This window comes from Pezoporus occidentalis, unplaced genomic scaffold (assembly GCF_034315485.1).
Source record: "Pezoporus occidentalis ecotype Australia unplaced genomic scaffold, CSIRO_AGI_Poc_V1 ctg117, whole genome shotgun sequence".
Classification (NCBI taxonomy): Eukaryota; Metazoa; Chordata; class Aves; order Psittaciformes; family Psittacidae; genus Pezoporus; species Pezoporus occidentalis.
This window is the reverse complement of record NW_026912961.1, coordinates 5,966,355-5,991,916: the sequence shown is the minus strand read 5'-3', so window position 1 is coordinate 5,991,916 and position 25,562 is coordinate 5,966,355. Positions and strand designations below refer to the sequence as shown.

Here is a 25,562-nt window from a genome sequence, read left to right as displayed (position 1 = left end):
CAACCCACGCAAAAAAAACCAATATATATCAAGAGAAATTCACAAGATATTAAACTCTTGCAAATTATTCTAAAATCAAGCCTCAATCAAATGGTGAGTTTGCATTAGAAATATTTTCATGCAAGAGCAGTGGAAATAAAAGTGTCAAAATGCAAAGAAAGACAAGGAATTCTGTTTATGTAGGTGGGTATATATGGCAATAATGGACAAAAGGCTCCCCGTTTGCATTACATGCAGTTAGTGAAATAATAAATTTACCTTGGTCATCATCACTTTGTATGCATAGAATTTTTTTCCTTTTCCTTTTCCAAGAGCACCTTCAAACTTTTCAACAAAAAGCTGGGCTTCCCTGGAAAATGAAACCAAAAGGAAGATATAGATGATGCTACGGTAAATTTCATATTGTCTCTGATGCATCAATGTAATTTTTTATGTGTTCTAACTCCTCAAAGAGTTTTGTAAAATTTTGTTCCCTTAGTAAGGTTTGCAAAGAACAAGGCTGAGATTTTGTACTTCACAGAAGAATTATATGTAGTGCAAACAGAACACGCAACTTCAGTAATCTGCTCTCAAACAAATTCATTTGGACCTCTGAGAATTGCCTATATCCAATTAACGTTGTCAAATATTTTTAGTCATAGTGACTTTCTTTTGCGGTTCAGCTGCTGCTCATATGTGCCACTCACAAACTATTATTCCTCCTGCTTCCACCTAATATAAATTGTTGTTGGGCTATCTAAGCAAAATTTATTTTCAGTTTTTATTTTGGAAATACGTATACATTAACGTCTTGGTTCCTGTGCGTTTCAGAATGGTTGCATAGTTGTGATAAAGGAGAATTAAAATTATGTATGAAGAAGGCTATTACCTGTGTCATAATTTCCCTTAACTCATAGTTAAAAATCTTAACTATGATTTTTTAAAAGATGGTTAAAAATCATCTTTTAAAATACTATGTATTTTTAGTAACTAGAAATATTTGAGGCGATCTTCATACTACCATTTGAAGACCTACCAAAATCTTTCCCCACTAGACACCCACTGCACCAGTCTCTTTTGCACACAGTAACAAGGCTCCAAATGGCTTTTTGTTTCTACACTTCCCAAGACTGCAAAATTGAGCTACTGTATTTAGCTTTCACTCTTTGAGAGCTTTCCACACTTGACAGCCCTCTGAGCACTCTCACCTTCCAAGTGCTCACACCTAAACCCAGATGGTGAGGCGTTAGGATCAGTGCCAGTTAACCTGACCTCCCCAGGAGTTCAGCATGCATTTTCCCAGCACCTGAGATTCCCTTTCCTTCTTTAAAGACAAAGGTTGGCAGAAGCAAAAACTACACACAACGAAATGTATCCCAATCCAATCACTCTTTTTTTTTTTTTCCTGTGGTATAAGGCAAATTCAGATTATTTAAAAAAAAAAAAAAACACCCAGCCACGCATTACACCTATTCACCACTTCTTCAAAGTGTTCCTCAGGGACCAAGTCAGTGTCTTTTTAATGCTCTAGATCCCTTATTCGCAGTTCTGCTTTTCTGGATCATATTTGTGTTCTGGATTTTGGAGTCTGATCTTTCTGTACTTTAGCTAACTTTGTCACTGACTGAGCCTTCTTTATTTTCCATAAATTGAGCCTTTGAAAGATTTTCTGGCTCAGCCTTCACATCTCATTCTTCCATTCTGATTCTCAAAATAAAATTCAACTTTAAATTTCAGCCCCCCTCAAATAAATCAGAGGAAACAGACTGTTCCAGTGCCCAAGAGTCCCTTTTAAATCCATGTCCTTGGGAATTAAAATCTTGTTGCACTGTCAGGAGATATGAGGCAGTCCTAGCAGCAGATGGCAGCTTCCTCATAAACTCCGCACTCAGTGCTGGAGCAATACCGTAAAAGCAGCCAGAATCAATAAACTGGAAATGTACCTGCTTCCCAAGGAAGCATATTGTATTCTGGATTTAAGAGGAAAACTTCCCACTACCACTTCTGTCACTAGGTAATTCAAGCACTTCAGCTTGTTTATGAAAAATTACTGAAATGAAAGCCTCCAGAGCTGCAGAAAACCTCTGCTTTCGGTCACTAATCACTTGATGTTACACAGCAGAATATGAGGATTTCAAATCACAGGGATTTTTGTTTGGCTGGTTTTGGGGGGGTTGTTTTGTCATTTTGTTTGTTGTTGCTTTGGTTTTGTTTCTTTTTTTTAGAGTAGAAGTAAATTGGAAATGTAAGGGATAGTATGAAAATAATCATTAACATAAAAAGTCCTCTGTAGCAGATATGAACATATTTTGCACCTATAGCTGAACACAGAAATTCTCCACAAACATGTTCTGCTATAAAATTAAGCCAAAACAGAGCAAAATGGAACGTTCTACACTGGAAAACATAGAAAGATTTATTTCTAACTCTTAATCCAAGGCTTCTGTTCATTTGTTCGAAATGTCTTTTCACACAGTTTTTTGCAAAAAGCAGTATTTCTTCTTCCTCTCTACCTCCTGGACTCTCCATCAAGCAACCTTTCACTTCACCACTTTTAGCACTATTTAAGACTTTTCTCAACGACAAACCAAAACATTGCTTTTTGAACAAGGTGATCTGGATCTCCAGGTTTAATGCTGCTAACCCTCCTGAATGCTTCCCTGAGTCTTATTTTGCCAGTGGCTAAGGTTTCCTTTCTCCCTGAATCTCTTCTTCCTCAACACTGCCTGCTACAATGTGTGCTGGGTACAGAACTGTTATAAACTGCCCCTAAACTGCTTTACAATCTGTTTTTCTCAGATTTTCACTTCATTGGTCTTCATTGGACTGAGTTCATCATTGCAGCACAGACAAACCAGACAATGATCTGAAACTGATACTACGCAGCTGACTGAGTTACATATGCAAGATCAGAGCACAAAACCAGTTGGATCCATGCATGCACAATATTTGTGAAGCTACTTTAATGTTTCGTGAAAAAAGTATGAAGCAACCCCTTTCATTTTTTTCAGATATGGCTTTCCAGTGCTTATAAATTTGTTCTATAAAACTGGACTTGTAGTATTATTTAGTTTTACGTTTATCTTGTATTTATGTTCTAGTCTAGTTACAATATACTGTGGGGTTTTGACTAATTGCATTTTTTACAATAAAGCGTATTTTAAACATGCATTAGCTTTCAAAAATGCGTTAAAACCTGCCTATTAATATTTCCCTTTTTTGTGAAGTAATAGCCAAAATCATCACATAATAATGCAAAAATCATTGCATAGTTAATAAAAAGTAACACATGTTATTTGGCCTGAATGGTGTGATGAATGGAATTAAATCCAGTTGGCAGATGGTCACAAGTGGTGTTCCCCAAGGCTCAGTACTGGGACCAGTTCTATTGAAAACATTTTTATCAATGCTCTGGACAAGAGGACCGAGTACACGCTCAGTAAATTTACATACTGGGAGTGGTGGCTGTTGGAGGTTGATCTGCTGGAGGAGAGGAAGGCTCTGCAGAGGGATCTGGACAGGCTGGATCAGTGCGCTGTGGCCAGTGGTATGAGTTACAACAAGGCAAAGTGCTGGGTCCTGCACTTGGGCCACAACAACCCCACGCAAAGCTACAGGCTTGGGAAGAGTGGCTGGAAAGCTGCTCAAAGGAAAAGGACCTGGGGGTGTTAACTGATAGAGCTGAACATGAGCCGGCTTGTGCCCAGGCAGCCAAGAATGCCAACAGCATCCTGGCCTGTATCAGAAATAGTGCGGCAAGCATGGCCAGGGCAGTGATCATCCCCCTGTACTTGGCACTGATGAGGCTACACCTCGAATCCTGTGTTCAGTTCTGGGCCCCTCACTAAAATAGAGACATTGAGATGCTGGAGAGGGTCCAGAGAAGGGCAATGAAGCTGGTGAAGGGTTTGGAGAACAAGTCTGATGAGGAACAGCTGAGGGAACTGGGGGTGTTTAGTCTGGAGAAGAGGAGGCTCAGGGGGACCGTACTGCTCTCTACAACTACCTGAAAGGAGGTTGTCCTGATGCAGATGTTTGTCTCTTCTTCCGAGTTACAAGTGACAGGACAAGAGCAAACAGCCTCAAGTTGTGCCAGGGGATTGGATATTATAAATATTGGATATTATGAAAAACTTCTTCACCAGGAGGGTTGTCCAGCATTGGTACAGGCTTCCCAGAGAAGTGGCTGAGTGACCATCCCTAAAGGAACTTAAAAGATGTGTGGATGTGGTGTTTAGGGATGTAGCTTAGTGGTGGACTTGGCAGTGTCAGGTTACAGGCTAGGCTAGATAATCTTATGGATCCTTTCAAACCTAAATGGTTCTACGATTCTATGATTATTATGCAGTTCAAAGAAATTATTTTTAAAAAAGCATTTTCTGAAAGAAAAGAGTGTAAGCCTTCTTCCACTCTTGGAACAAATGACATCAAGTTACATCTGATGTTTTACAAGCACCTTTTCTTTGGATGTGCAGTGGATTTTACCAGTTAACATTCTAAATAGCATTTCCATACCATTCATTTAGAGAGAGTAAGTCTTACAAGGGAAACCCACCACGTGCAAATGTACAGAGGAGTTATTAAGTGCCCCACAGCAGCCTGTTAACTGTATTCATGAAGATTTGCATGACTTAAAGATCTTACTTAATTGGTAGTTAAATGCAAATCTCAATAACAACTTGATCCTGAAATGAAAAAGTCCCCCCAGAGTTCAGAAATACCTGAAAAGCAAATTCACTGCAGAAGCAGAGCTTGGAAAAGGGCCTACGGGTAATGGGGCAGTAATGTGTGCAGTTACGTGCAAGGAAGGAATACAGAAACCATAACTACCAGGTAATGCTGAGCCATCAAACAGAACACGTTTTCCCTCACACCCTCAGCTTTTCTTCCCTCACCAGCTCTGCAGCAGGTTAGTCCCACTGTGTTACTCCTGACCTCTGATTTGTAGGGTAAGGAGACCTTTCCCTGACTTCTTAAACTTCCTGGATTTAAAAGTTCAGGAACAACCTGGCATGATTCAGCCAAGGAACAGGCCTACAATGTCCTTTCAGTGTCTGTCACACGTGGGTTTTTTTGTTAAATATAATTCAACATGTTACTTAATTCAGGTTTCTAACTTGAATTCTAAACTACCTCCCTGAAAGACTTCTGTTTGTACATGCCTGCAGACTTTTGACACACTTTATCCGTTCCTCCATTTCTCCATTTAAAAATAAAATGTGAAGACAGGAAGAATGATCAAGCAATAAAAAGTAGTTCTGAACCCACAGAACTATTTTAGAAATTGCAACAACCAAAACCACATACATGTCTATGTATACCTATTTGGAAGTAATGAAACTTCACTAACATGAGGACGTGTCAAAACCAACACAGAGCGACAAAACTGAGCTTTGTAATCACTGGTATCATGTGTTATAGGTAAATTATCTATATCACAAGACAGGCCAAAGTGTGCCCTGTTAGCTAACCGTGAATTTAAAGAAGCTTCTGAGAAACCTTATTAATTGAATTACAGACACAAGGAACTAATAAATGTTGCATGGGGTCAGGCATTATTGTCACAGAGAAGGCAGAGTTAATTATTAATACCAGGTGTGGAGTTACAGCTCCCAGAGTGTTAGGTGTACAGTGCTATGGGCACTTCAGTGTTGCAGAGGGAGGATGCATTACAGCTCTTAGAGGTTGTTGCTAATGAATAGAATTCAAGTGGATTGCTCACATTTTTCAGTAACAGTTCAGGAAGGTTTCAGTCTCCAAGATCCAAAAACTCATTTAAAAGAAATGTCTTATTAATATTGATTACCCGGGACTTCTCCAACTCTTAAAAAGATTGGCTAAAAACTGACTGCAAAACAACTGTTGGCAGGCACAGCTCACTTGAAAAGCAATTCAGTGATAGTAATGGGCAAATTATGGTGTTATTTAATACCCAGCTGGCCTCCAGAACATCCAGTATGTCCATAGTAAGAGAGATAAAATACTGATTCACTGTAATACAAAGAGGGCATCCAAAGATGAGAAATTTCCACCATCCCACACATGTACCTTATGTATCATTGGGTTTTGTATATATACTTTAAAATACTTCTTTTCCAATTCATCTGTTTTGATGGGTAATCTTAAGTCATGTAATGAAATAAATGATGCTAAGTACTGAAAAACTGCACACTATATTCTCTCCCTGGCAGATGAAGCGAAGACTACTCTGCTCTTTACTCTTTTTCTTAGAAAAAGCCAAAAATTTGTCATGGCTCTCTTTAAATCTGTATTTAATTGGAAGTCCTTTAGAAAGCCTAACCTTGATATTTGACTGCCTTTTTAATTTTTATATTGTCATTTTACTTGTTGTGATAGTTTGTTAACTGGCTTTAAAGTAAGACCACTATGGGTACATTTCTGGACTTGTGTTCAAGTCTCTGATTATATAGTAACATAACAGGCTTTGCTGGTGGATATAAACTACATAGTTGTTAACAGCCTTTGCTATTCTATAGCACAAAACTTTGGCTATCCAAACAGGTACACGCACTAACAAGGGGGGTGAAATATGCATAGCAGAGCCAAACACAGTAGCACAGCTTTTAAACCTTTCCTTTCCTTCACACCTGTGCAAAACCTGACCAAGAGAATGAGCAGACAGGGATGCAGTCCCCAAAAATCAAACCCTCAGAGGTAAATTAGGATATCTTTCCCTGGAGGTTTTCCAATTTCAACAGTTGAAGCAGTGCCCATGAGTTTTATTTTTTGTGCCTTTTTGTAATCCAAAAATATTTTCAACAGTTTACTCCCCATTCTAAATCTCAACGTTGTAAGTAATGATTGATAGTCATTATCATCTAATGGATCTTCAGGTTATTTTGTCCTGGCCAAAAGGCTGCGTGAGTAGGCAGCATCAAGAGGAAAAATTATCTCCCTTTGAAAAGGCACAACAGCAGTACTCACCAACCATTAAACCAGTAGGAAAAAAATGAAGAGAACAAGAAAACCTTTCTGAACAGGAATATTAGTCTTAGAAAAGAGGAAACATCTGGACTGCAAGTAAATCTATGCTCTCACCAGCACAGACCACTATGTCCCCATCCCACAGTCTAACCTCTGTTTCTTCAGGGTTGAGAGAATGGTGATGCAGTTGCCTGCATAACACCTTTTCAGGGCTTGTTCCTCACTTTTTTCACATCTCCAAACCTGTAAAGATCAGACCTCAAGGTGAGGTGAGAGTCTGACAGTGCCAGTACAGTTCAGCTTCAAACTGCAGAGGAACATTCTGCATCAGAGCCATGTCTTCAGCTATGGTTCTTCAGAGAATAATCAGGGGCTGTTTGAAATGCATCTTTCAAGACACAGGGATATAAATTAGAAATGAGAGCTGAACTAATTTGCCAATGCAGCTCTATTAAGAATGCCATTTAAGCTAGGTCTTGACAGAAGGCATTTTATAGAGATCATATAGTTCTGCATCTGTGTTCTAAAGTTATCATTCATTCATGCATTTTAAGAACAAAGATTGAAGGAAAAGTTTAACTATTTTACCAAGTGGTCACTAGAGCCAAATACAAATAATCTTTCCTACCCTATAATTACTTATCAATTTCTTATAAAAATTAGTGGAAATTAAATCTTTACCCCAAAATACGGGAGGGCTCTGACAAATCAACATTTCTTTAAAACAAAAAAAAAATAATATTTAGAATCATAGAAACATAGAACCATAGAATAGCTAGGGCTGGAAAGGACCTTAAGATCATCCAGTTCCAGCTCCCCTCCTAACACTAAACCATGTCACCCAAGGCTCTGTCCAACCTGGCCTTGAACACTGCCAGGAATGGAGCATAAAAGGATGGAGAATGAAAAGTCCTAATCAACCCATGATATGAAAAAGTATATATATATATATTTGTCTTATTTTGTCACAAATATATAACAGATCCTTGAGCATTCCTGGGAAAACATTTTTTTTCATTCTCAGAAAAAGTATGTGCTAATACAGAATAAACATGGTAGTTGGTTTTGGCACAATAAAGGATATTTCTCATAATGCTGTGAAGAAATCTCCAATTAAGTATGTCTCTATTGTGGAAACTGGAAGACAAAAAAATAGGGAGACTTCTTGTTCTATCTCTAAGAAGATAGATAGGTTTCTTTTTTCCCCCATATCCCATAATACTCTAAATCCTGCACAGAGGAAGAAGTGGGTGACAAAGAAATATTTGCTAATAATAAATGTTGACCGAAAGTTTCAACAAGAAGAGATGCTCATATAAGGGTACTCAAAAGTCACATTATTGATTTACAAGTTTAAGGACTTTAAGGCAAAGTTTGTCCATTTTCCACAGGTACAAGAATAATGCCAATCCCACTAATGATTCTGTTATAAATCTTATATGTCTTGCTAAAATACAAAACAAATACACAGATACCCTGAAAAGTCCTGATGTAGGCACTTCTGCAACTACAGTCATAAAAGCACATCCATTGATTAGATATTGCTTCTTATTTTAAGCAGTATAGTAACACCAGGTTACATTGCAGCTTAGTTGAAGTTAGACTAGAGAGAGCCAATTACATAAACAGGACCCTAGAAAAATCAGTCTGTGATTTTATTTTGGTATGTAAATGATGGGGTTCGACTTTTTAAAAGTTCTGAGTGCTTTCTAATTCCTTTATTTTCATTTAAGATGCTAAACACAGATTTAAAGGCCTAATTCTCAGCACTCAGGTTTAAAAATGTCACCAAATATTGGGTTTTAGCTTCTATTTTTTCATTCCAGGTGTTTGCTGAATTTATGTGTTTCCTCTGCTGAGATATGCAGGACTCTGTCAGAACTGCAACACTCTAAATAAAATTGCCTGGAATAAAAAGTGACTATTTTTGAAATCTTATTTGACAGAGAAACATAGTAACAAATGTAATTCTTAAGTTACTTAAAGTAGATTCAAAACAATTAAACTGATCTGAAGAACTGTAACTTGCTTTTGGAATACACATTTTTCTAGGACAAATCAGCTGATATTATGCTTCCTGGCCTTCTTTAGAGAGGGCTGTAGCAAAGGATTAAAAAAACCCACATTTTTGCAAACTGCTGTAAGAACACATTGATGCATCTTGTTTACTAAAACAAATCTTCTAATGTCAGCAAATGAAGCAGAACGCTTGTCTAGTTTCCAGGCTAGATTTCTTAAAATATAAGAATTTAAAAGTTGCTAGACTAATGGACTCTTCGGTACAGTTGCTGCCCATGCTGAATGTACAAGGCCCACTCTGCCCTGAATATGAACAAAGAAATCATTAAGATAAAAAGGCAGACAACAAGGGTAGGAGTTTGAAAATTCACCACTGGTTTAAAGCCCACCTCAGAGAAGAAAAAAGTAGAGAGGTGTAGCATTCGCTGAGGATTGCTAGAAGAACTTTCTCTTTTCCAAGATAAAAAACTCAGCTCTCTCAGTCTTTCTCTCTTCATGGGAGAGGTGTTCCAGATCTGAAAATTTTTGTGGCCCTCCTCTGGACCCTCTCCAGCAAGTGTATGCCCTTCTTATGTGGGGGCCCCAGAGCTGGATGTAGTACTCCAACTGGGGTCTCACCAGAGCAGAGTGGGAGAATCATCTCTCTCTACCTGCTGGCCATGCCTCTTTCTATGCAGCCCAGGACATGGTTGGCTTTCTGAGCTGTGAGCATGCACTGGTAGCTCATGTCTAGTTCTTTATCCACAAGTACACCCAAGTCCTCCTCCGCAGGGCTATTCTCAATCCCTCCATCCACCAGCCTGTATAGATACTGGGTGTTAGTGAAGTTTCTCAGCAGGATAAGAGCCTGCAAGCATGATGCCTCCTGCAACTGGAATAAGAAGGCTTTGTCAATAGGCTCCCCTTGATCAGCAGCCTGTAGTAACTGCCAATTACAAGGTCCCCTTTGTCAGTTTGGTGTATAATTTTTTCCCATAAGTTTTCAACCAGTTTATGGCTACTCATCAGAGAGTTCTTCAAAATCTACCCATTGCTCGACACAGAGGGCAATCTCTCCATTCCTCCTGCCTCACCTATCTCTTCTGAACAGCTTGTAGCCATTGATAGCAGTGGTACAGTCATGGGATTCGTCCCACCAAATTTTAGCAATTGCAACTAGTCATAGCAGCACAGTGGCTTCCAGTTCCTTCTGTTTGTAGCCCATGCTGTGTGCATTAGTGAAGAGGCACTTCACCTGGGCTATCAGCCATGTCATCTTTTTAGAGGAACATAATAATTACAACAAAAATAACAATAACAATAAATAATAATGAAAACAATAAGGAACACTTAAATCCTTTCAATTATTTCCCTTGTGCTTCCATGTTGTTCTTACTACCTCAAAAAAACCCTAGCTCCTATCTGTAGGACTTCAAGTGGGCTCCAGTGCACCCAGCATATCACAGAGCAATAGGCTGAGGGCCCTCACAGCACCCCATCTCTCAAACCTTGGTGCATTGTCCCCTCATTTGTAATGGGCAAGCCTGATGTTATCCACTTCCTCCTTCAAGTCTAGTTTAAAGCTCTGCCAATCAACCCCATTAGCTCATGAGCAAAGACTTTCTTCCCTCTTTGAGAGAGAAGAATTCCATTTAACACCAGCAGTCCTGGTGCCATGCAGATCATAACACAACACCAGCCATGGACCCATGTATTAATCGACTGGATCCATCTGGCTCTTCCAATATTACTACCCACAACTGGAAGGACAGAGGGAAAAATTGTCTCTGCTCCAACCTCTGTTACCAACCAAGGCCCAGAAGTCTCTTTTGATTGCCCTTGAACTATGTATTGCAGCGAATGAGTTATTCAAAACGGAGGAGCAAACAAAGAATTTTGGCAGTTTTGGCAAAAGAATAAAGTTCTCTGTGTTTACCCAGTTACCTCTATTTGCTGGAAATGTAACTGTAAATGAAAACTTAATTTTTAGCCTTAGAAAAAAAATAGAGTGATAGGTTTGCTAGGGCAAAATACAGTTCTGTGTGTGGCATACATTAAAACGCATGAGATCATTTTAATCATTTTCCAATTAGTTTGGTTTTTTGTAAGTCAAAAAAAAAAAATAATCTGTTTTTCTTTCCGAAAAGTTAAAAAAGAAATATAAATCCTCTCTTTCTGCCCCAGTAATGTTGAGGTATTCCTGAAATAGCATCATTTTTCTTGAATAAGATATTAAATTTATTCATGGAAGAATTTACCTATTTTTACCTAACTGAAGAAAAATGAAAGATTTTACAGGGTGGTGTAATGGAAACTTAAAAAGGAAAAATATTTATGTTTTTCATATCTCATTTCAGGTTTACAGAGACAAGAAAGCCCTGATCTGCAATGCCATTTACTTCCACTTTCTGTGAAAGCACACAGCGGGAAAGAGAGATTAGAGATGGTTTGAAGTTAATTATAACTTTGCCTAAAGTATAAGTACGTCTAAAAAAACCCTAAAAGTTAAAAAAAACAGTGCAAAGTGCAAAGCAAGATGGCAGATACTCATTACAGTAATCAAAACGTACTTCAGGACAGACAACTTCTTTTTCATCTTCCATGGCTTGTTTCGTAGTGTGGCGATTAGTTTCTTTTTTTCTTCTACCTCTTCTTTCAACTTGGCCAATTCCTCCTCTGTAATTGGTTCCTCTTCAGAGTCAGAATCAGAGCTTCAAACAAATGCAAGAAGAAAAAACATCACCAAAACTCAGAAAGGACAGAAGTATTCACAGAAGCTTGGTGTTAATTCTTCTTAAAGACCTAGACAAATGCCTTCACTGCTTCACAGGGGGGAGGACACAGTTCACTTAGACTTGTTAATTTCAGTATGAAAGGCAAAGCCCACACACAAAGTGCAGAGCTACCGCTGAACCAGCACTACACCCAGAGCATCCCATGGAGAGTGGGCAGGGCTCCAGCGGAAGTGTCTGACAGCCACCGATTGTTCCTTCAGGATTAACCAGGCTCCTAAGAGTCCAACCTAAATTTAGTCAAGTGAGGAAACTTGACTGTGGCCATAAAAATGAATTTGCTCATCCCACTGCAGTGTGCCACAAGAGAGAAAAGAGACATCACAACCACAGCAAAGACAAGTTTAAACACCTGATGAAGCCCATCAACTGATCAAGGCAGTAGCATTTCAGAGATGGGAAGGATTCAAAGCCAAGTAGCAGCAAGGCTGTGATGTGTCCTACCACTCAAGGTAAGCAGACATAATAGTATTTGGCATCTCCAGATGTGTTGTGCTTGTAATCTGAACTTCTCCATGCACCAGTTTCCTCTTCTTACACAAGCAAACAGAAGAATGATAAAAAGGAAATTATTAGACTCTAATTTCCTGTCCTAAAAAAGCTGACAGCCATCACAGAATCATAGAATCAATAGTTAGGGTTGGAAAGGACCTTAAGATCATCTAGTTCCAACCCCCCTGCCTTGGGCAGGGACACCTCACACTAAACCATCTCACCCAAGGCTTCATCCAACCTGGTCTTGAACACTGCCAGGGATGGAGCAATCACAGCCTCCCTGGGCAACCCATTCCAGTGCCTCACCACCCTAACAGGAAAGAATTTCCTCCTTATATCCAATCTAAACTTCCTCTCTTTAAGTTTTAACCCATTACCCCTTGTCCTGTCACTACAGTTCCTAATGAAGAGTTCCTCCCCAGCATCCCTATAGGCCCCCTTCAGATACTGGAAGGCGGCTATGAGGTCTCCACGCAGCCTTCTCTTCTCCAGGCTGAACAGCCCCAACTTTCTCAGCCTATCTTCATACGGGAGGTGCTCCAGTCCTCTGGTCATCCTCATGGCCCTCCTCTGGACTTGTTCCAACAGTTCCATGTCGTTTTTATGTTGAGGACACCAGAACTGCACACAATACTGCAGGTGAGGTCTCACGAGAGCAGAGTAGAGGGGCAGGATCACCTCCTTCGACCTGCTGGTCACGCACCTTTTGATGCAGCCCAGGATATGGTTGGCTTTCAGGGCTGCAAGCCCACACTGCCTGCTCATGTTCATTTTCTCATCAACCAACACGCCCAAGTCCTTCTCCACAAGGCTGCTCTGAATCTCTTCTCTGCCCAACCTGTAGCTGTGCCTGGGATTGCTCCCACCCAGGTGTAGGACCTTGCACTTGGCATGGTTAAACTTCATGACGTTGGCATCAGCCCATCCGAGGTCCCTCTGGATGGCATTCCTTCCCTTCAGCGTATCAACCGAACCACACAGCTTGGTGTCATCAGCAATCAATCCCACTGTCCATGTCAGCGACAAAGATGTTAAAGACCGGTCCCAACACCGATCCCTGAGGGACACCACTCGTTACTGGTCTCCAGCCGGACATTGAGCCATTGACCACAACTCTTTGTGTGCGGCCATCCAGCCAGTTCTTTATCCACCGAGTGGTCCATCTATCAAACTGGTGTCTCTCCAATTTAGAGACGAGGATGTCGTGTGGGACAGTGTCGAACGCTTTGTACAAGTCCAGGTAGATGACATCAACTGCTCTACCCCTGTCCATCAGTTCCATAGCCCCATCATAGAAGGCCACCAAATTGGTCAGGCAGGATTTCCCCTTAGTGAAGCCATGCTGGCTGTCACCAAGCACCTTGTTGGTTTTCATGTGCCTTAGCGTGCCTTCCAGGAGAATCTGCTCCAAGATTTTGCCAGGCACAGAGGTGAGACTGATTGGTCTGTAATTCCCCGGGTCATTCATTTTCCCCTTCTTGAAAATGGGGGTTATATTTCCCTTTTTCCAGTCATCGGGAACTTCACCTGACTGCCATGATTTCTCAAAAATGTTGGCCAGCGGCTTAGCAACTTCATTTGCCAGCTCCTTCAGGACCCATGGATGGATTTCATCAGGTCCCATGGACTTGTGCACGTTCAGGTTCTTAAGATGGTCTTGAACCAGATCCTCTCTTACAGTGGGCCCAAGGTCTTCATTCTCACAGTCCCTGCGTCTGCCTTCAAGACTTGGGTGGTGTGGTCAGAGCCTTTGCCAGTGAAGACCGAGGTAAAGAAGTCATTCAGAACCTCAGCCTTCTCCAAATCCAGGGTAGCCAGTTCTCCCAAGAGCTTCCTGACAGGGCCTGCCTTCTCCCTAGTCTGTTTTTTATTTGCTACGTACCTGTAGAATCCCTTCCTGTTATCCTTAACATCCCTAGCTAAGTTTAATTCTAACTGGGCCTTAGCTTTCCTAACCTGGTCCCTAGCTTCCCAGACAACATCCCTGTACTCTTCCCAGGCCGCTCATCCTTGCTTACACTTTTTATAAGCCTCTTTTTTCATTTGAATTTTCCTCAGCAGCTCCTTATCCATCCAAGGAGGTCTCCTGGCCCTCCTGCTGCACTTCCTTCTAGTTGGGATGCAACAATTCTGAGCTTGTAGCAGGTGATCCTTGAATATCAACCAAGAGTCTTGGGCCCCCCTGCCCTCTAGGGCTGTATCCCATGGAACCTTACTAAGCAGGTTCCTGAAGAGGCCAAAGTCTGCTCTTTTGAAGTCCAGGGCAGTGAGCTTGCTGCACGCTCTTCTCACTGTCCTGAGGATCCCAAATTTGAGCATCCCGTGATCGCTGCATCCAAGGCTGCCCTGGAGCACCACATTTCCAACCAGCCCTTCCCTGTTGGTGAGCACGAGGTCAAGCATGCCACCTCTCCTTGTCGGCTCCTCTGTTACTTGCAGAAGGAAGTTGTCTTCCAATCGAGGAACCTCCTGGATTGTTTGTTCTGGGCCGTACCATCCTTCCAACAGATGTCAGGGTGGTTGAAGTCACCCATGAAAACAAGGGCCTGCGAGTGTGAGGCTTTTCCTATCTGTCTATGGAGTGCTTCAACCGCAGGTTCTCCTTGATCAGGTGGTCTGTAACAGATCTCCACAGTAATGTCTCCCATAGCTATATTCCCTTTAAACCTGACCCACAAACTCTCTGTGGACTGCTCACCTGTCCCCAGACAGACTTCCACACTCTCCAGCCTATCCCTAACATAAAGGGCAACTCCCCCTCCCCACCTGCCAGGCCTGTGTTTTCTAAAGAGCCCGCAACCTTCCATGCCAACATCCCAGTCATAGGAGCCATCCCACCATGTTTCTGTGATGCCTATTATATCATACCCCATGGACGTGCACACATCTCTAATTCCTCTTGTTTGTTCCCCATGCTACGGGCATTTGTATAGAGGCATCTGAGCCGAGCTCCAGCTGAGCGGCTGGAATAACTCTACATTGCTCTGAGCATTTATTATAGGTGCTGGCAACTGACTGATCTTTTTATATAGAGCTGACTCAAACCTGACTGCGAAAAAAGAACTTCATGTTGTGAAAAGTGTTAAGATTTTAGTTCTATATTGGAAATAAAACTAGACCTTGGGTATTTGCAGGTTTATCATCTTGGGTGTTGGGGAATTTTAGTTTTGATGAAAGGGAAAAGCAGGAGGGGTCTTACCTGTTGTCACATCTTTCTGTCATTTGCTTCTCTCCTCTTTTATTTTCACATGTATTCTACAGAGAACTGCTCATAAACTTAGGATATTTAACTATAATAAGGGTGACCCTGGCTTGAGTTCCTATTCCACATGTCCAGATTTGACCTAATCCTCAGGGTATCAGAAGACACAGAAGGGCCGGGCTTGTCATTTCCTGCGGTCACACCCTGGACCTGTGACCCTGACTTCATTCTACTGAAGTGGATATGGATTTGTGGGAACTTTCCATTTCCATTCAGCCAGCATTTCTTCACTGCAGAAAGAAAAAAAGTATCTGTCCAGCTCTAACTGGGCTATAATGAGTAAGGGAGTCATACTGACCACAGGTATTTCACAGCTATAAATGAAAGGAGGTTTCCTGTAAGATAACTATGGTCTTACATTTAAAAAAAAAAATATTGAATTACCCAGATCCTGATTTCTTTTTGTCTTTTTTTTTCTTGTTGGCCTTCTCTTTTTTCCCTTTCTTATCAGACTTTTTGTCCTGTTTCTTCTCTTTGCCTTTCCCACTTTTACCCCCTTTCTCATCTTCCTCTGCATCATCTTCTTTGGTTTTCTCATTTGCCTGGTTCTTCCTGGTAGGGTCTCCTTCAGAGTCGCTGCCCTCATTTCTAGCTGCTCGTCCCCGTCCTCTACGGTTTCTGTGCCTGCGATGCCCAGCTCTCCTTGTACCATCTTCATCATCATCATCCTCCTCACCACCACACCTGGCTCTCACTCTAGCATGTCCCCTTCTGGTTCTCGGTGTTGCTCTCTTCCCTCCTTTATCTGTGATGGAGGGGAAAAAAAACACATGAGAGAGGGCAATATGTTAGAAGGAGACCTTTCCACCTCCTTCATTCCTGCAGATAATCAGAAAACATCTGAGTATGGCCTTACAAAGTAATCAGCATTACAGACCTGTTACTTTGACATTTTCTTCATTCTCAGCTGCACTCCCTTCTTCATTGTCAACATCACTGCCCACTGTGGAGTGAAAACAAAGGCCAGTGCATGTGAAGTGTGGATCAGTCATTAGGAATGCAGGGTTTTCAAGACATTCTTGGCAATTACCACATTTGTACTCCCTTACACCATTTCACAAACCCAGTTTTTTGGAACATGGTTTTCAAAAACATAGTTTTCAAAAACATAGTTTTCAAAAAATAAGATGAAGGCAGAAATAATAGTTGCACATTCCTTCAGCACCCAAATAAGTAAGATCCAATGTAATGTCATGACAATCTCCATTTTGTGGAAAAAATATGCAGGGCAGGAAGACCTTCAAAAAGAAGCACAATATCCTACAATTTGGTAAAAGAACAAGGAAAATTAAAATGCTTTTCAGACAATTCTCAGAGATTTTCTTGAGCATATGAAAGATAAGCACTATCTGATATTAAAGAAGATTAAAAGAATCATTTTCTGATTTGACAGACTGAACAGCATGAAGCTTCATAGTGGCAGCATGGCTGAAGAGCTCAGTCCCAGAAGAAGAACACTTACTCTCAGTTCCAGCAACCAAATCCCTAAGCACAGTGACAAAAGTTGACCCCAGGTCACTCGTATGCTGTACCACAGTCCTGGTCTACCACTCAGAAGATGATAAAAACATTGGAGTCTCTAGAGAGCCTATTAACAGAAGCAAGTAGTATTTCTGCTCAGAAACATCTTTGATTTGGTAGATCTCTTGCTGAAGTTTTTCAGTCTCAATGAGTTGAGATGTCTCTGCCATCCATCAAAAACCAGGAAGGTATCCAATTCAAAAAGTACTCCCCTCTTTCATATACACTAAATGCCTCATAATATTTAGTTAATTCTGCAAATATTGAACACAACACAATGGAAACTGCTATTAGTATTCACCAGCAATGTTTCTTCATAAGCAATCTAACTAATACCTGAGAAGCCAGCAGCTAATAGGCTCTCTTGAGGTGTCTTTGAGCTTATACATGTGTGACAGTTCTTGATGTATCAGTGGATGACATAGAAATATATGGTAGAAAAGGAGGGTAATAAGAAGACTATTAAGTATTACTATGGATAGAAAAAGGCAGCTGTCATTCCACTCCTTTATACCATGTATATTCCAGATGTAAGTTGTCTAATTTTCCCTCTGTAAGACAGGTGAGGTGACATGTCATGAGCTCTACAGTTGCATTTTTCAGGCAAGAAGAAATTACAGTTATCTTCCTTCTTTGCTCATGTAATACTTTTTATTTTTTCTTTATATTCTCTCTCCACCCTAGCTCCCTAGTTCCTTTTATAAATGTTACTAGCCCTAATGATTCATCAAAAATTTATACACAAATTGATTTATCTAGAAATTGCTAGATAAATATTGAGGCACAACTTCTTAGCTTTACCTAGTATCAAAAAAAAAAAAAAAACAGTACAATACCTAAGGATGCAAAAAAAGAAGAAATCTAGGGTCTTGTTTCACTATGTGCAATAATGGGCAAAGGGTTAATATCCAGAATTTGGCATCCATTTTAAAACTGGGATATATGTCAGGAGTCTAAATTCCCTGCACAAAACATTTCATTGTAATTACATTTTCCACAATTTCTACAGTGTCTGCACAATAATTTTTTAACACTGTGCAAAGATATTACCCTTGAATATCATCAGTGGAATGTGAAAATAAGTGTTTCTTTGTTCTGTCTGGACATATGCCTTCTGCTGCTGAAAGTAACAGGATCTCCATTTGACAAAGATCATTACGTCGCTATTGAAAGCTTGCAAAGATGAAGAAAGACACTTCTAAAAATATACTTTGCATGCAACAATAGGGCATGGTCTTTTATTGTAACTAATGCTGTTGCTGATCTCCTCCAGCCAAACAGAAATTCCTGGGAAAGAACTTCAGTGGTATAAGATTGGCCTCACTGCAGATTCTGATGAGGTCATATAACAAGCAAACAGCTGCAGATTCATCGTATGTACTGAAACAGGCATTAGCAGTGAAAAGTGTTATCCTAGTTCAGCAGACCTCTTATTGACATAACAGTGAAAGTGACAATGGGCTATGAAACAGTTACTTAAGCAGGGAAGAAGGGAGCTGCTGGGGTTTAATTAATTCTAATAGCATAAGGGAAATATATCTGACATTTCAGGTAAACTAATTAGATTTCAGGCTGCTTGAAGAAAATACTGAACAATACTAGAGGGGAGTGTATCTGAAAAGAGACTTCATATGTTTATGTCTTTTTTTTTCACTTAAATGCTGAGGTTCATATTGAAGAAGCTTTTGAAGAAATTAAGAAGTAGCATAAAATCAAATGGAAGTATATATTGCCACAAAACAGCCATGACCAGTAGAAAACACAACCAGTGATTACATGGAATCAGGCAGCCAGAAGAGGGGGGGTACTACAGACAGACTAAACAAGCACAAGGGCAGCTTCAAAACTATTTCTGCAAAAATTTGAAATTATAACTCCAAACCGAGGTTTAAAACATTCCAGCCTCCACAGCCTCATGCTCACATAGAGATGAAACATGTAGATATAAAGAATATTAGAGTTCTGTGCATATTCTGCTGTATTCACAGAAGAGAACCCTCCCAAGTCTTGAGCTATGACTGAGAAAGCATTGTCCTAGTATTTGTTTTTAAAAGAAGCTGGAAGCCAAGGAGGGCTCTTCCAGTTTTCTCATACTCTGTGTCATGAGCTGTGTCACTAGGATAAAAGCTGAAGCTCAGGGTAAAATGTTTTTCCCTTGTGTCAGCTGTGATAGTAGCAGGTGCTATCCCACCAAGGAGGAACAAAATCACTTATGAGGGGGTTGAAGGAGTTTTAACATCCGTAAGGTCTATTCTGCATAGTGAATATGCATGCATTCATGTGAGCTACATAGGAAGGCAAGAGGCTAGGCAGCTCATAACTCAGCACTTTAGGTACTTGTGGCAAACCCTGTCTTACTGAATTACTGGAGAAGCATTTCAGTGATACACAAATTACAATTCATGCTGTTTAGCACTAAATTTAAATCTTCTATAAACCATAATGCAGAGAAACAGTACAGTGCGAAGTGCATTCCTCAGGCACTGTATTATCATCCTATAAAAAAACTGATGATCACTTTTCATGCTCTGGTTTGTCAAAATAAGAATGTGCAGTCTCTGTTGCAGGAATAAAATCGTCAATACATAAGATCCTTTTAGGCTGACATACATGACTTCTATTTTTTTAAACAGATCTTCATGTGATCCCAGTTATCAAAAATTCAGTGAATCTTCTAAAATGAAGTAAGCCTCACTAAAGCACTGGTACTTTGTACTGGTACTGATACTGGTACTTCTTGTACCAGAAAAGGGTTGATAGGACCCCATTTCTTCATGGTATCAATATTCATAGGGCTAGTATCAGATTATTCGGCTTTGAGTCAGCTAACTTGAGTTTATGTGACCCAGAGCAACCATTGCTCAGTAGTTATATATTCCAGGATACATTATCCTGCCCTAATGACACATATATCATTAAGCATATTTGGATCTATAGTCCATAACTGTTTATGCTCTAGGAAACCCAATCACTTTCTGATTTTTTTTTTTCCACAGTAGTTTAAGGGAAACTTTCTCATCTTTCTAGACTAAGGGCAGGGAAAGTGTAATCTGAGTAAGCTATCGTTTTACCTGAAGTCTTATTTATGTTTTAGACTATAGCCACAAATGAGTCAACAAGACTAAAGGAGGGTGTCCTGAATATGAGCTCGGACTAACCTGTAAGTCACAGACTGCAGTGAAGACAGAGTATCAGACAGCTCAGTAGAAAGATCAAAATGTTGAAATATTGGTTGGCAATTAAGGCCAGAAAAAAAAGTACAAAACCATAGGAGTTTTCACTACATGAGGTGTCCATTTAGCAGACTGTGGGTGCTGTTTTAACCTTACCTTGTTTTCCCAGGTTGTTTGTATACCACTTATCACAGTGTATTATTCAGATTTCATGTTCTGGAATTTTTTTAAACTTGTTTTACACTGACATAGTTTCCTCAACTTTTCACTGTGAGAGGAATAATGATTCTTGTAACTACCCAGTAAAATATGGCCCACCGTTGTCATACTACTGCTCACATTACTACTGTGTAAAACTGGCAGCTGCTAAGCAATTCTGTGTGCTGGAGTCTTAAAAAAAAAAAACAAAACACAAATCAGTAATATGCAAAGTAATCTGAAAGTCAAAAAATGCATTCAGACTTTTTATATATGATATAAAATTAATTTTTATTTTATTAATTAATTGCCAAGCCAATGAACTGAATCATATGCAGATAGAGCTTTGATGGCAATTACTGTGCCTTCCCCTGGTCTAGAACATGCTGGAATTTTTTCAGTGCCAGAAAGGCATTAGCATAGACAGCTAATAAACTGATTGTCCAACAGGTAGGTATGTCAGTAACACAAAACCTTATTAGACAATGAATGCATGTGAAGTACTACTCAAAAGGAGCAGGAAGAGTTGTGTAATTTTCAAGTCTAGGTATTTACATATATTTTCATACTATTCTTTCTGATCATGTAAACATGTGACACTTCTGTGAGGATAAATGCCACTAGAAGTAACAGCTGTGTAACATAATATAAGAAATAATATGCCAAGATCTTGAAGAACATCTATGGCAAGAGTGAACTTGTGCAGACTTCAAGATCCAAGATTCAAGACCTTAACAATGCTGATCCCATCCTCTTAGAGTATTTCCAAACACAGGGAAAAATGACAGCCCACATTAGGCACAGGAGAAGTGGACTTGACACACAGAAATTGCAAATAAAAATTACATTTATAGAACAACCAGAATGCTTAGTATTTCAGAGCATGCTTGATTTTTCTTCTATCTTTTTCTCAGTTGATGTTGAATTTTTTCTTCCAATGGACTACAATGAAATTCACAGTGCCAAAAAAAATATCCTGTCCAGCAATAGCTAAGAATTTATGAAGTAAAATAATTCCTATACAGTTACACTTACACTAGCAAATAGAGTGCTTACTTTTCTGCACCTAAATTAGCAAGGTTGTAAATACTAATGTAGACAAAATATTTATACTACAATGTCACAAAGCAACTGGTGCCTCGGAAGACTCATTAGTATTGATGTACATGCTGTGGCCTGCAGACTTCTACACCCAAAGATTTTCCAGAAGTTGACTGTGGGACAATAAACATTCCCTCTCTGTAGATTCCCAATAAGGACAATTTCCCCAACATACTGTAGCTCAGTCAATGTTTGAAAATTAACATGGGGACAATAGGGAACAAATGGAATCCATTCAATTCACATCCATAGATTTCTCATCTGTTTTCCACTGGTAAGGAAAAATTACAAATGTTCTACTAAAACAACAGAGATAGAGCTAGCACAGATCAAGTTGGCATTGTGGTTGGCATTGGGCACATCATCTGATAACACCCTCTTCTCTTTAGTTTACTTCTGGGCTGTATTTACGCACCATAAGGTTTGAGTGTTGCTTCTGTTTGTGGGTCAGGACTTCTCTTAGGCAAAATTCCCCTTCAGGGATGAATAATTTTATTGCACAATTCAGTCCAAGAATTTTAGGCCAAATCTGATTTTGCTTTTATAAAACCCACAGAAGTTACAGGAGGAAGATAATTCAGTGAGAATCCCCTCATTATTTCACCCCCCTTCAGGAAAGCATTGCATAAAAATTTCCAGGCCACTGTGTTTTACATCACCTCTATGGATGCAGCTCCACAACCCTACCTGTGCCAGACAAAGACCTAACCAGGTAGTGCTTTGTGGTACCCAAGACTAGAGATTTGACAAGCTTGAAGGACCTATTGGTTACTATAATAAAACAAAAAGGAGAAGTCATGTTTGCATTGTATCTTCAGAACACAGATGGCCTGCTGGTGGGCAATTTTTCATTTTCATTGCAGGTCTTTACTGCGAGAATTAGGATCAGAATATTAAGTGTCCAGTGCATTTTGAGGAGTGTGGAAATGCCTTAAATCATACCAATCTGACCTTTTCATGTTCTGAAAATTGACTTACTTATCTTATTGTGAGTCATTCATAGTACTGTTAACACGGGAAGAACATGTTAATATGGAGAAAACAGGTTATGTTCAATACAAATGTGGCATTCTTGATGAATCTAAAGTCAATTGTATTTTTGACTACCTCATGAGAAGACAGCTCTTTTAAGGTTGATACCTACAGCTGACCAGCTCACCACATATTCTCTTTGTTATTTTTAGAGGACAAAAGGCACTTTCCATCTGATCTCTTTTAAACATCTGCTCAGAAGGTTTGTGCCCTGTCTTCTTTTCCTGTAGGAGATGCCTAGAACAATGAATTCATACCCATGAGTTTAGAGTAATGAATCATATATCTCCTACTATCATAGATTTTCAGAAGACATGCTACGAAACAATAATATTGTCCAAATGAGGGCTTCGGCTTCACTAGAGCTACAGATATCAAACAGCAAAAATGGATGTTCTCAGACTGTGTTTTTGCAACTGTCTTCCGTTCTTTGCAAGAATATTCCTTAGGACCTTCTATCAACAACAACAAAGCAAAACCTCCTGTAAAGAAATTGTTACTAGATTTGTACCTGATTCTGTGCTAACTCCAGGACTTGTAACATTTTAAATCAAAAGAGGATGGAGAACCACATTCTGAAAGCATCTCATAGTTACTTACAATGGAGCTCCTGTTTTTTAAGTCTTAAACCAAGATGGAGTCTTGAATTTGCTCACATGTTCTCATCTCCAAATATCCAAATGACAGTCATTAAGATAGTTATATTTTATTACAAATTAAGTACAGGATAAATTTTCAAGCAAAATATGTCAAAGAGTGGTCATGATCCAACCTTCTCCAGTTAAAAGATGTGGTTTTTGTTCACCATGGGAATGCTAACCTATACTTTGAATGGATAATAAAGTCACTGAACAGAAGATAAGTCAGTTAGATACCTGTAAGTAGAAGACAGGTATTTATGGTAAACTTAGAACCTTGATATTCTAAGAACTTACTCATTAGAAAATGAAAAAATACGTATGTTCTATGGTTATATTAGTTTTGTTTCTTACTCAGGTAAAAATTCTGCTGAAGCTGGGAGGTGTTTTGGCTGTGCAACGTTAAATTCTGTGTTTCTCTCATGTTAAAATGAGCTACATCAGCATGAACAGCTTGAAAATTAAATTGGTCAGGAAAGGGACTTGCAGAAAAACATGGGGAGGAAAAGCAACGATGTTGGTCAGACAACAAAAGGAAAGAGAACAGGATGGACTCTTAAAATGAACTACATGTTCAGTGCCTTTTTGCTGAAATGCTAATCAGTCCATTCTGATGTTTTCTGTGGAAGTCACAGCATTATATTACTATTGCTTATTACAAAAGTGGATTAAAAATATGGAAAGCAATGTTTAGTACCAGCCCTGTTTCTTAGCAAGACCTAATAAACTAATGCAGAAACCAGTCTAGAATAAGGCCCCTGGCAATTCTCTTCCATGCTGAAGATGAGAAAGATCATGCCTATTCTGTATGAACAAGTTCCATATTTTGAGTAGTATTGCCCATGAGAACTGAAAGCACTTACTATATCAAAGAGCTGCCTTGGACTTTGCCAGGATAAGCCATTAGGCATGATCATCCTTCAAAACACTTCTTATGTACAGAACAGAGCAGTATCAATACAGAAATACTTACTATAGAAAATCTTACTATGAAGAATGCTTGACATTTCATACCAAATACTGAAAGCAATAAGAAAAGGAAACATTACCTTTGTACAGCTTACAGAAACCATGACAAATCCTTGCATTCTTTATATTCCCTAAAAAGTACTTACAAATGTAGTCTTTTCATTTCCTAACCAGTGGAAAGCCACACTGCCATTCTACAACTAGTCAACTCATACAGCAAAGCTGTTTTCAAAAGCCAAGTAAAATACGTTTATGAACAAAAACATACTGAATTGTGGCAAAGGAGATTTTGTATTAGAAAGAACAAGAAGAAAACAAAACTTCATTCTGCTGAGCTACATGCAGAAAATATGTGCTTGAGATGCATAATTATAGTTGTAATTACCATATTCTTCAGTGTCGTTTGGCTTTTCATGTTTAGGCATCGTGACTATTTCACAGGGCTGCTCCAGCTGCCACCTATACAAGAGATCGGCTGAAGGTTGAGTGGATCAAGATAAAGTGTACCACATCAACATCGTCCTGTCTGTCACTGAACGGATGGCGCTGGTGAAGTTTCACTGACTGAAATATAAGAAGATACTAATTTCCTAAGTGATTAATCTTTCATGACTGTTTAGTTTACTATGTAGAGTTAGCATGCTAGGGTCAAAAGAATGGAAGAAGTGGTTCACTTTCTTTATGATTATTACTGGAGAAAATAAAAAACTCTCCCGCAGTGTATCTACTTATGACTACCACTGTTTAAATGCTTTAAGTGCCTTCCTGAGCAAGGATGCTCCACATTGTCCACACAGGCACACTCTGATGCTGTGTACAGGTCTACACTTCAGCATGTGGAGGATGTTAAATAGAATTATTTCTCACAAAAGACAGCTTTTACCTCAGACATATTTAAATTGCATAGCTTAGCAGCCTGCAACTGATAAAAAAAAAAAAAATCTTATGAAAAGGAGCCAGATGCTGATAGATCTGAAGGTTTATGTTTACATCTTCTTGCAGTTTCATTAAGATCCCTTACTTCTGCCTTTATGTAGATATTACATCCTAAGTTTAACAGTTTGCTCTGATTCACCTTGCATCTACAACACTAGACAGGCTTGACGGTGAAACAAAGCAAAAATGTAATTAACAAGACAGGTCAGGCTTGGAAGTAAAAGATTTGAGACAACTTATTAAAAATAAAACAACATGAAATGCAATTTTCAAACTGTATTTAACTAGATAATTCTTTCATAGTTTCCACAGCATTCCTCATGTGGAATTCTTTCAGTATGATCCAGCATGAAAAAGGGGGTAGGCATCTGCAGAGTACCCCACTTTCCCACACATGCTCCTGAATGAAATGCAATTCTTAAACTGTATTTAACTAGATAATTCTTTCATAGCTTACACAGCATTCCTCATCTGGAATTCTTTCAGTATGATCCAGCCTGAAAAAGGGGGTAGAAATCTGCAC

The 25,562-nt window shown here is 39.5% G+C and overlaps 1 protein-coding gene across 5 annotated transcripts in view; it reads right to left on the bottom strand.

Annotated features, from left to right (window-relative positions):
- Positions 1 to 24,661, bottom strand: part of TMC1 (transmembrane channel like 1) — a 58,193-nt gene extending 33,532 nt beyond the window's left edge. For 4 of the 5 annotated variants that reach the window (XM_062641091.1, XM_062641116.1, XM_062641100.1 and 1 more), the window contains exons 1-5: positions 24,489 to 24,661; positions 16,349 to 16,414; positions 15,856 to 16,216; positions 11,493 to 11,633; positions 259 to 349 (exon numbers count right to left, since the gene is read on the bottom strand). In XM_062641091.1, the coding sequence (XP_062497075.1) occupies positions 259 to 349; positions 11,493 to 11,633; positions 15,856 to 16,216; positions 16,349 to 16,414; positions 24,489 to 24,528 (699 nt within the window). In that variant the 5' untranslated portion in view covers positions 24,529 to 24,661. The remainder of the gene's footprint in view (positions 1 to 258; positions 350 to 11,492; positions 11,634 to 15,855; positions 16,217 to 16,348; positions 16,415 to 24,488) is intronic. The other variant, XM_062641109.1, reaches the window with a different exon arrangement.
- Positions 24,662 to 25,562: the final 901 nt, after the last annotated feature.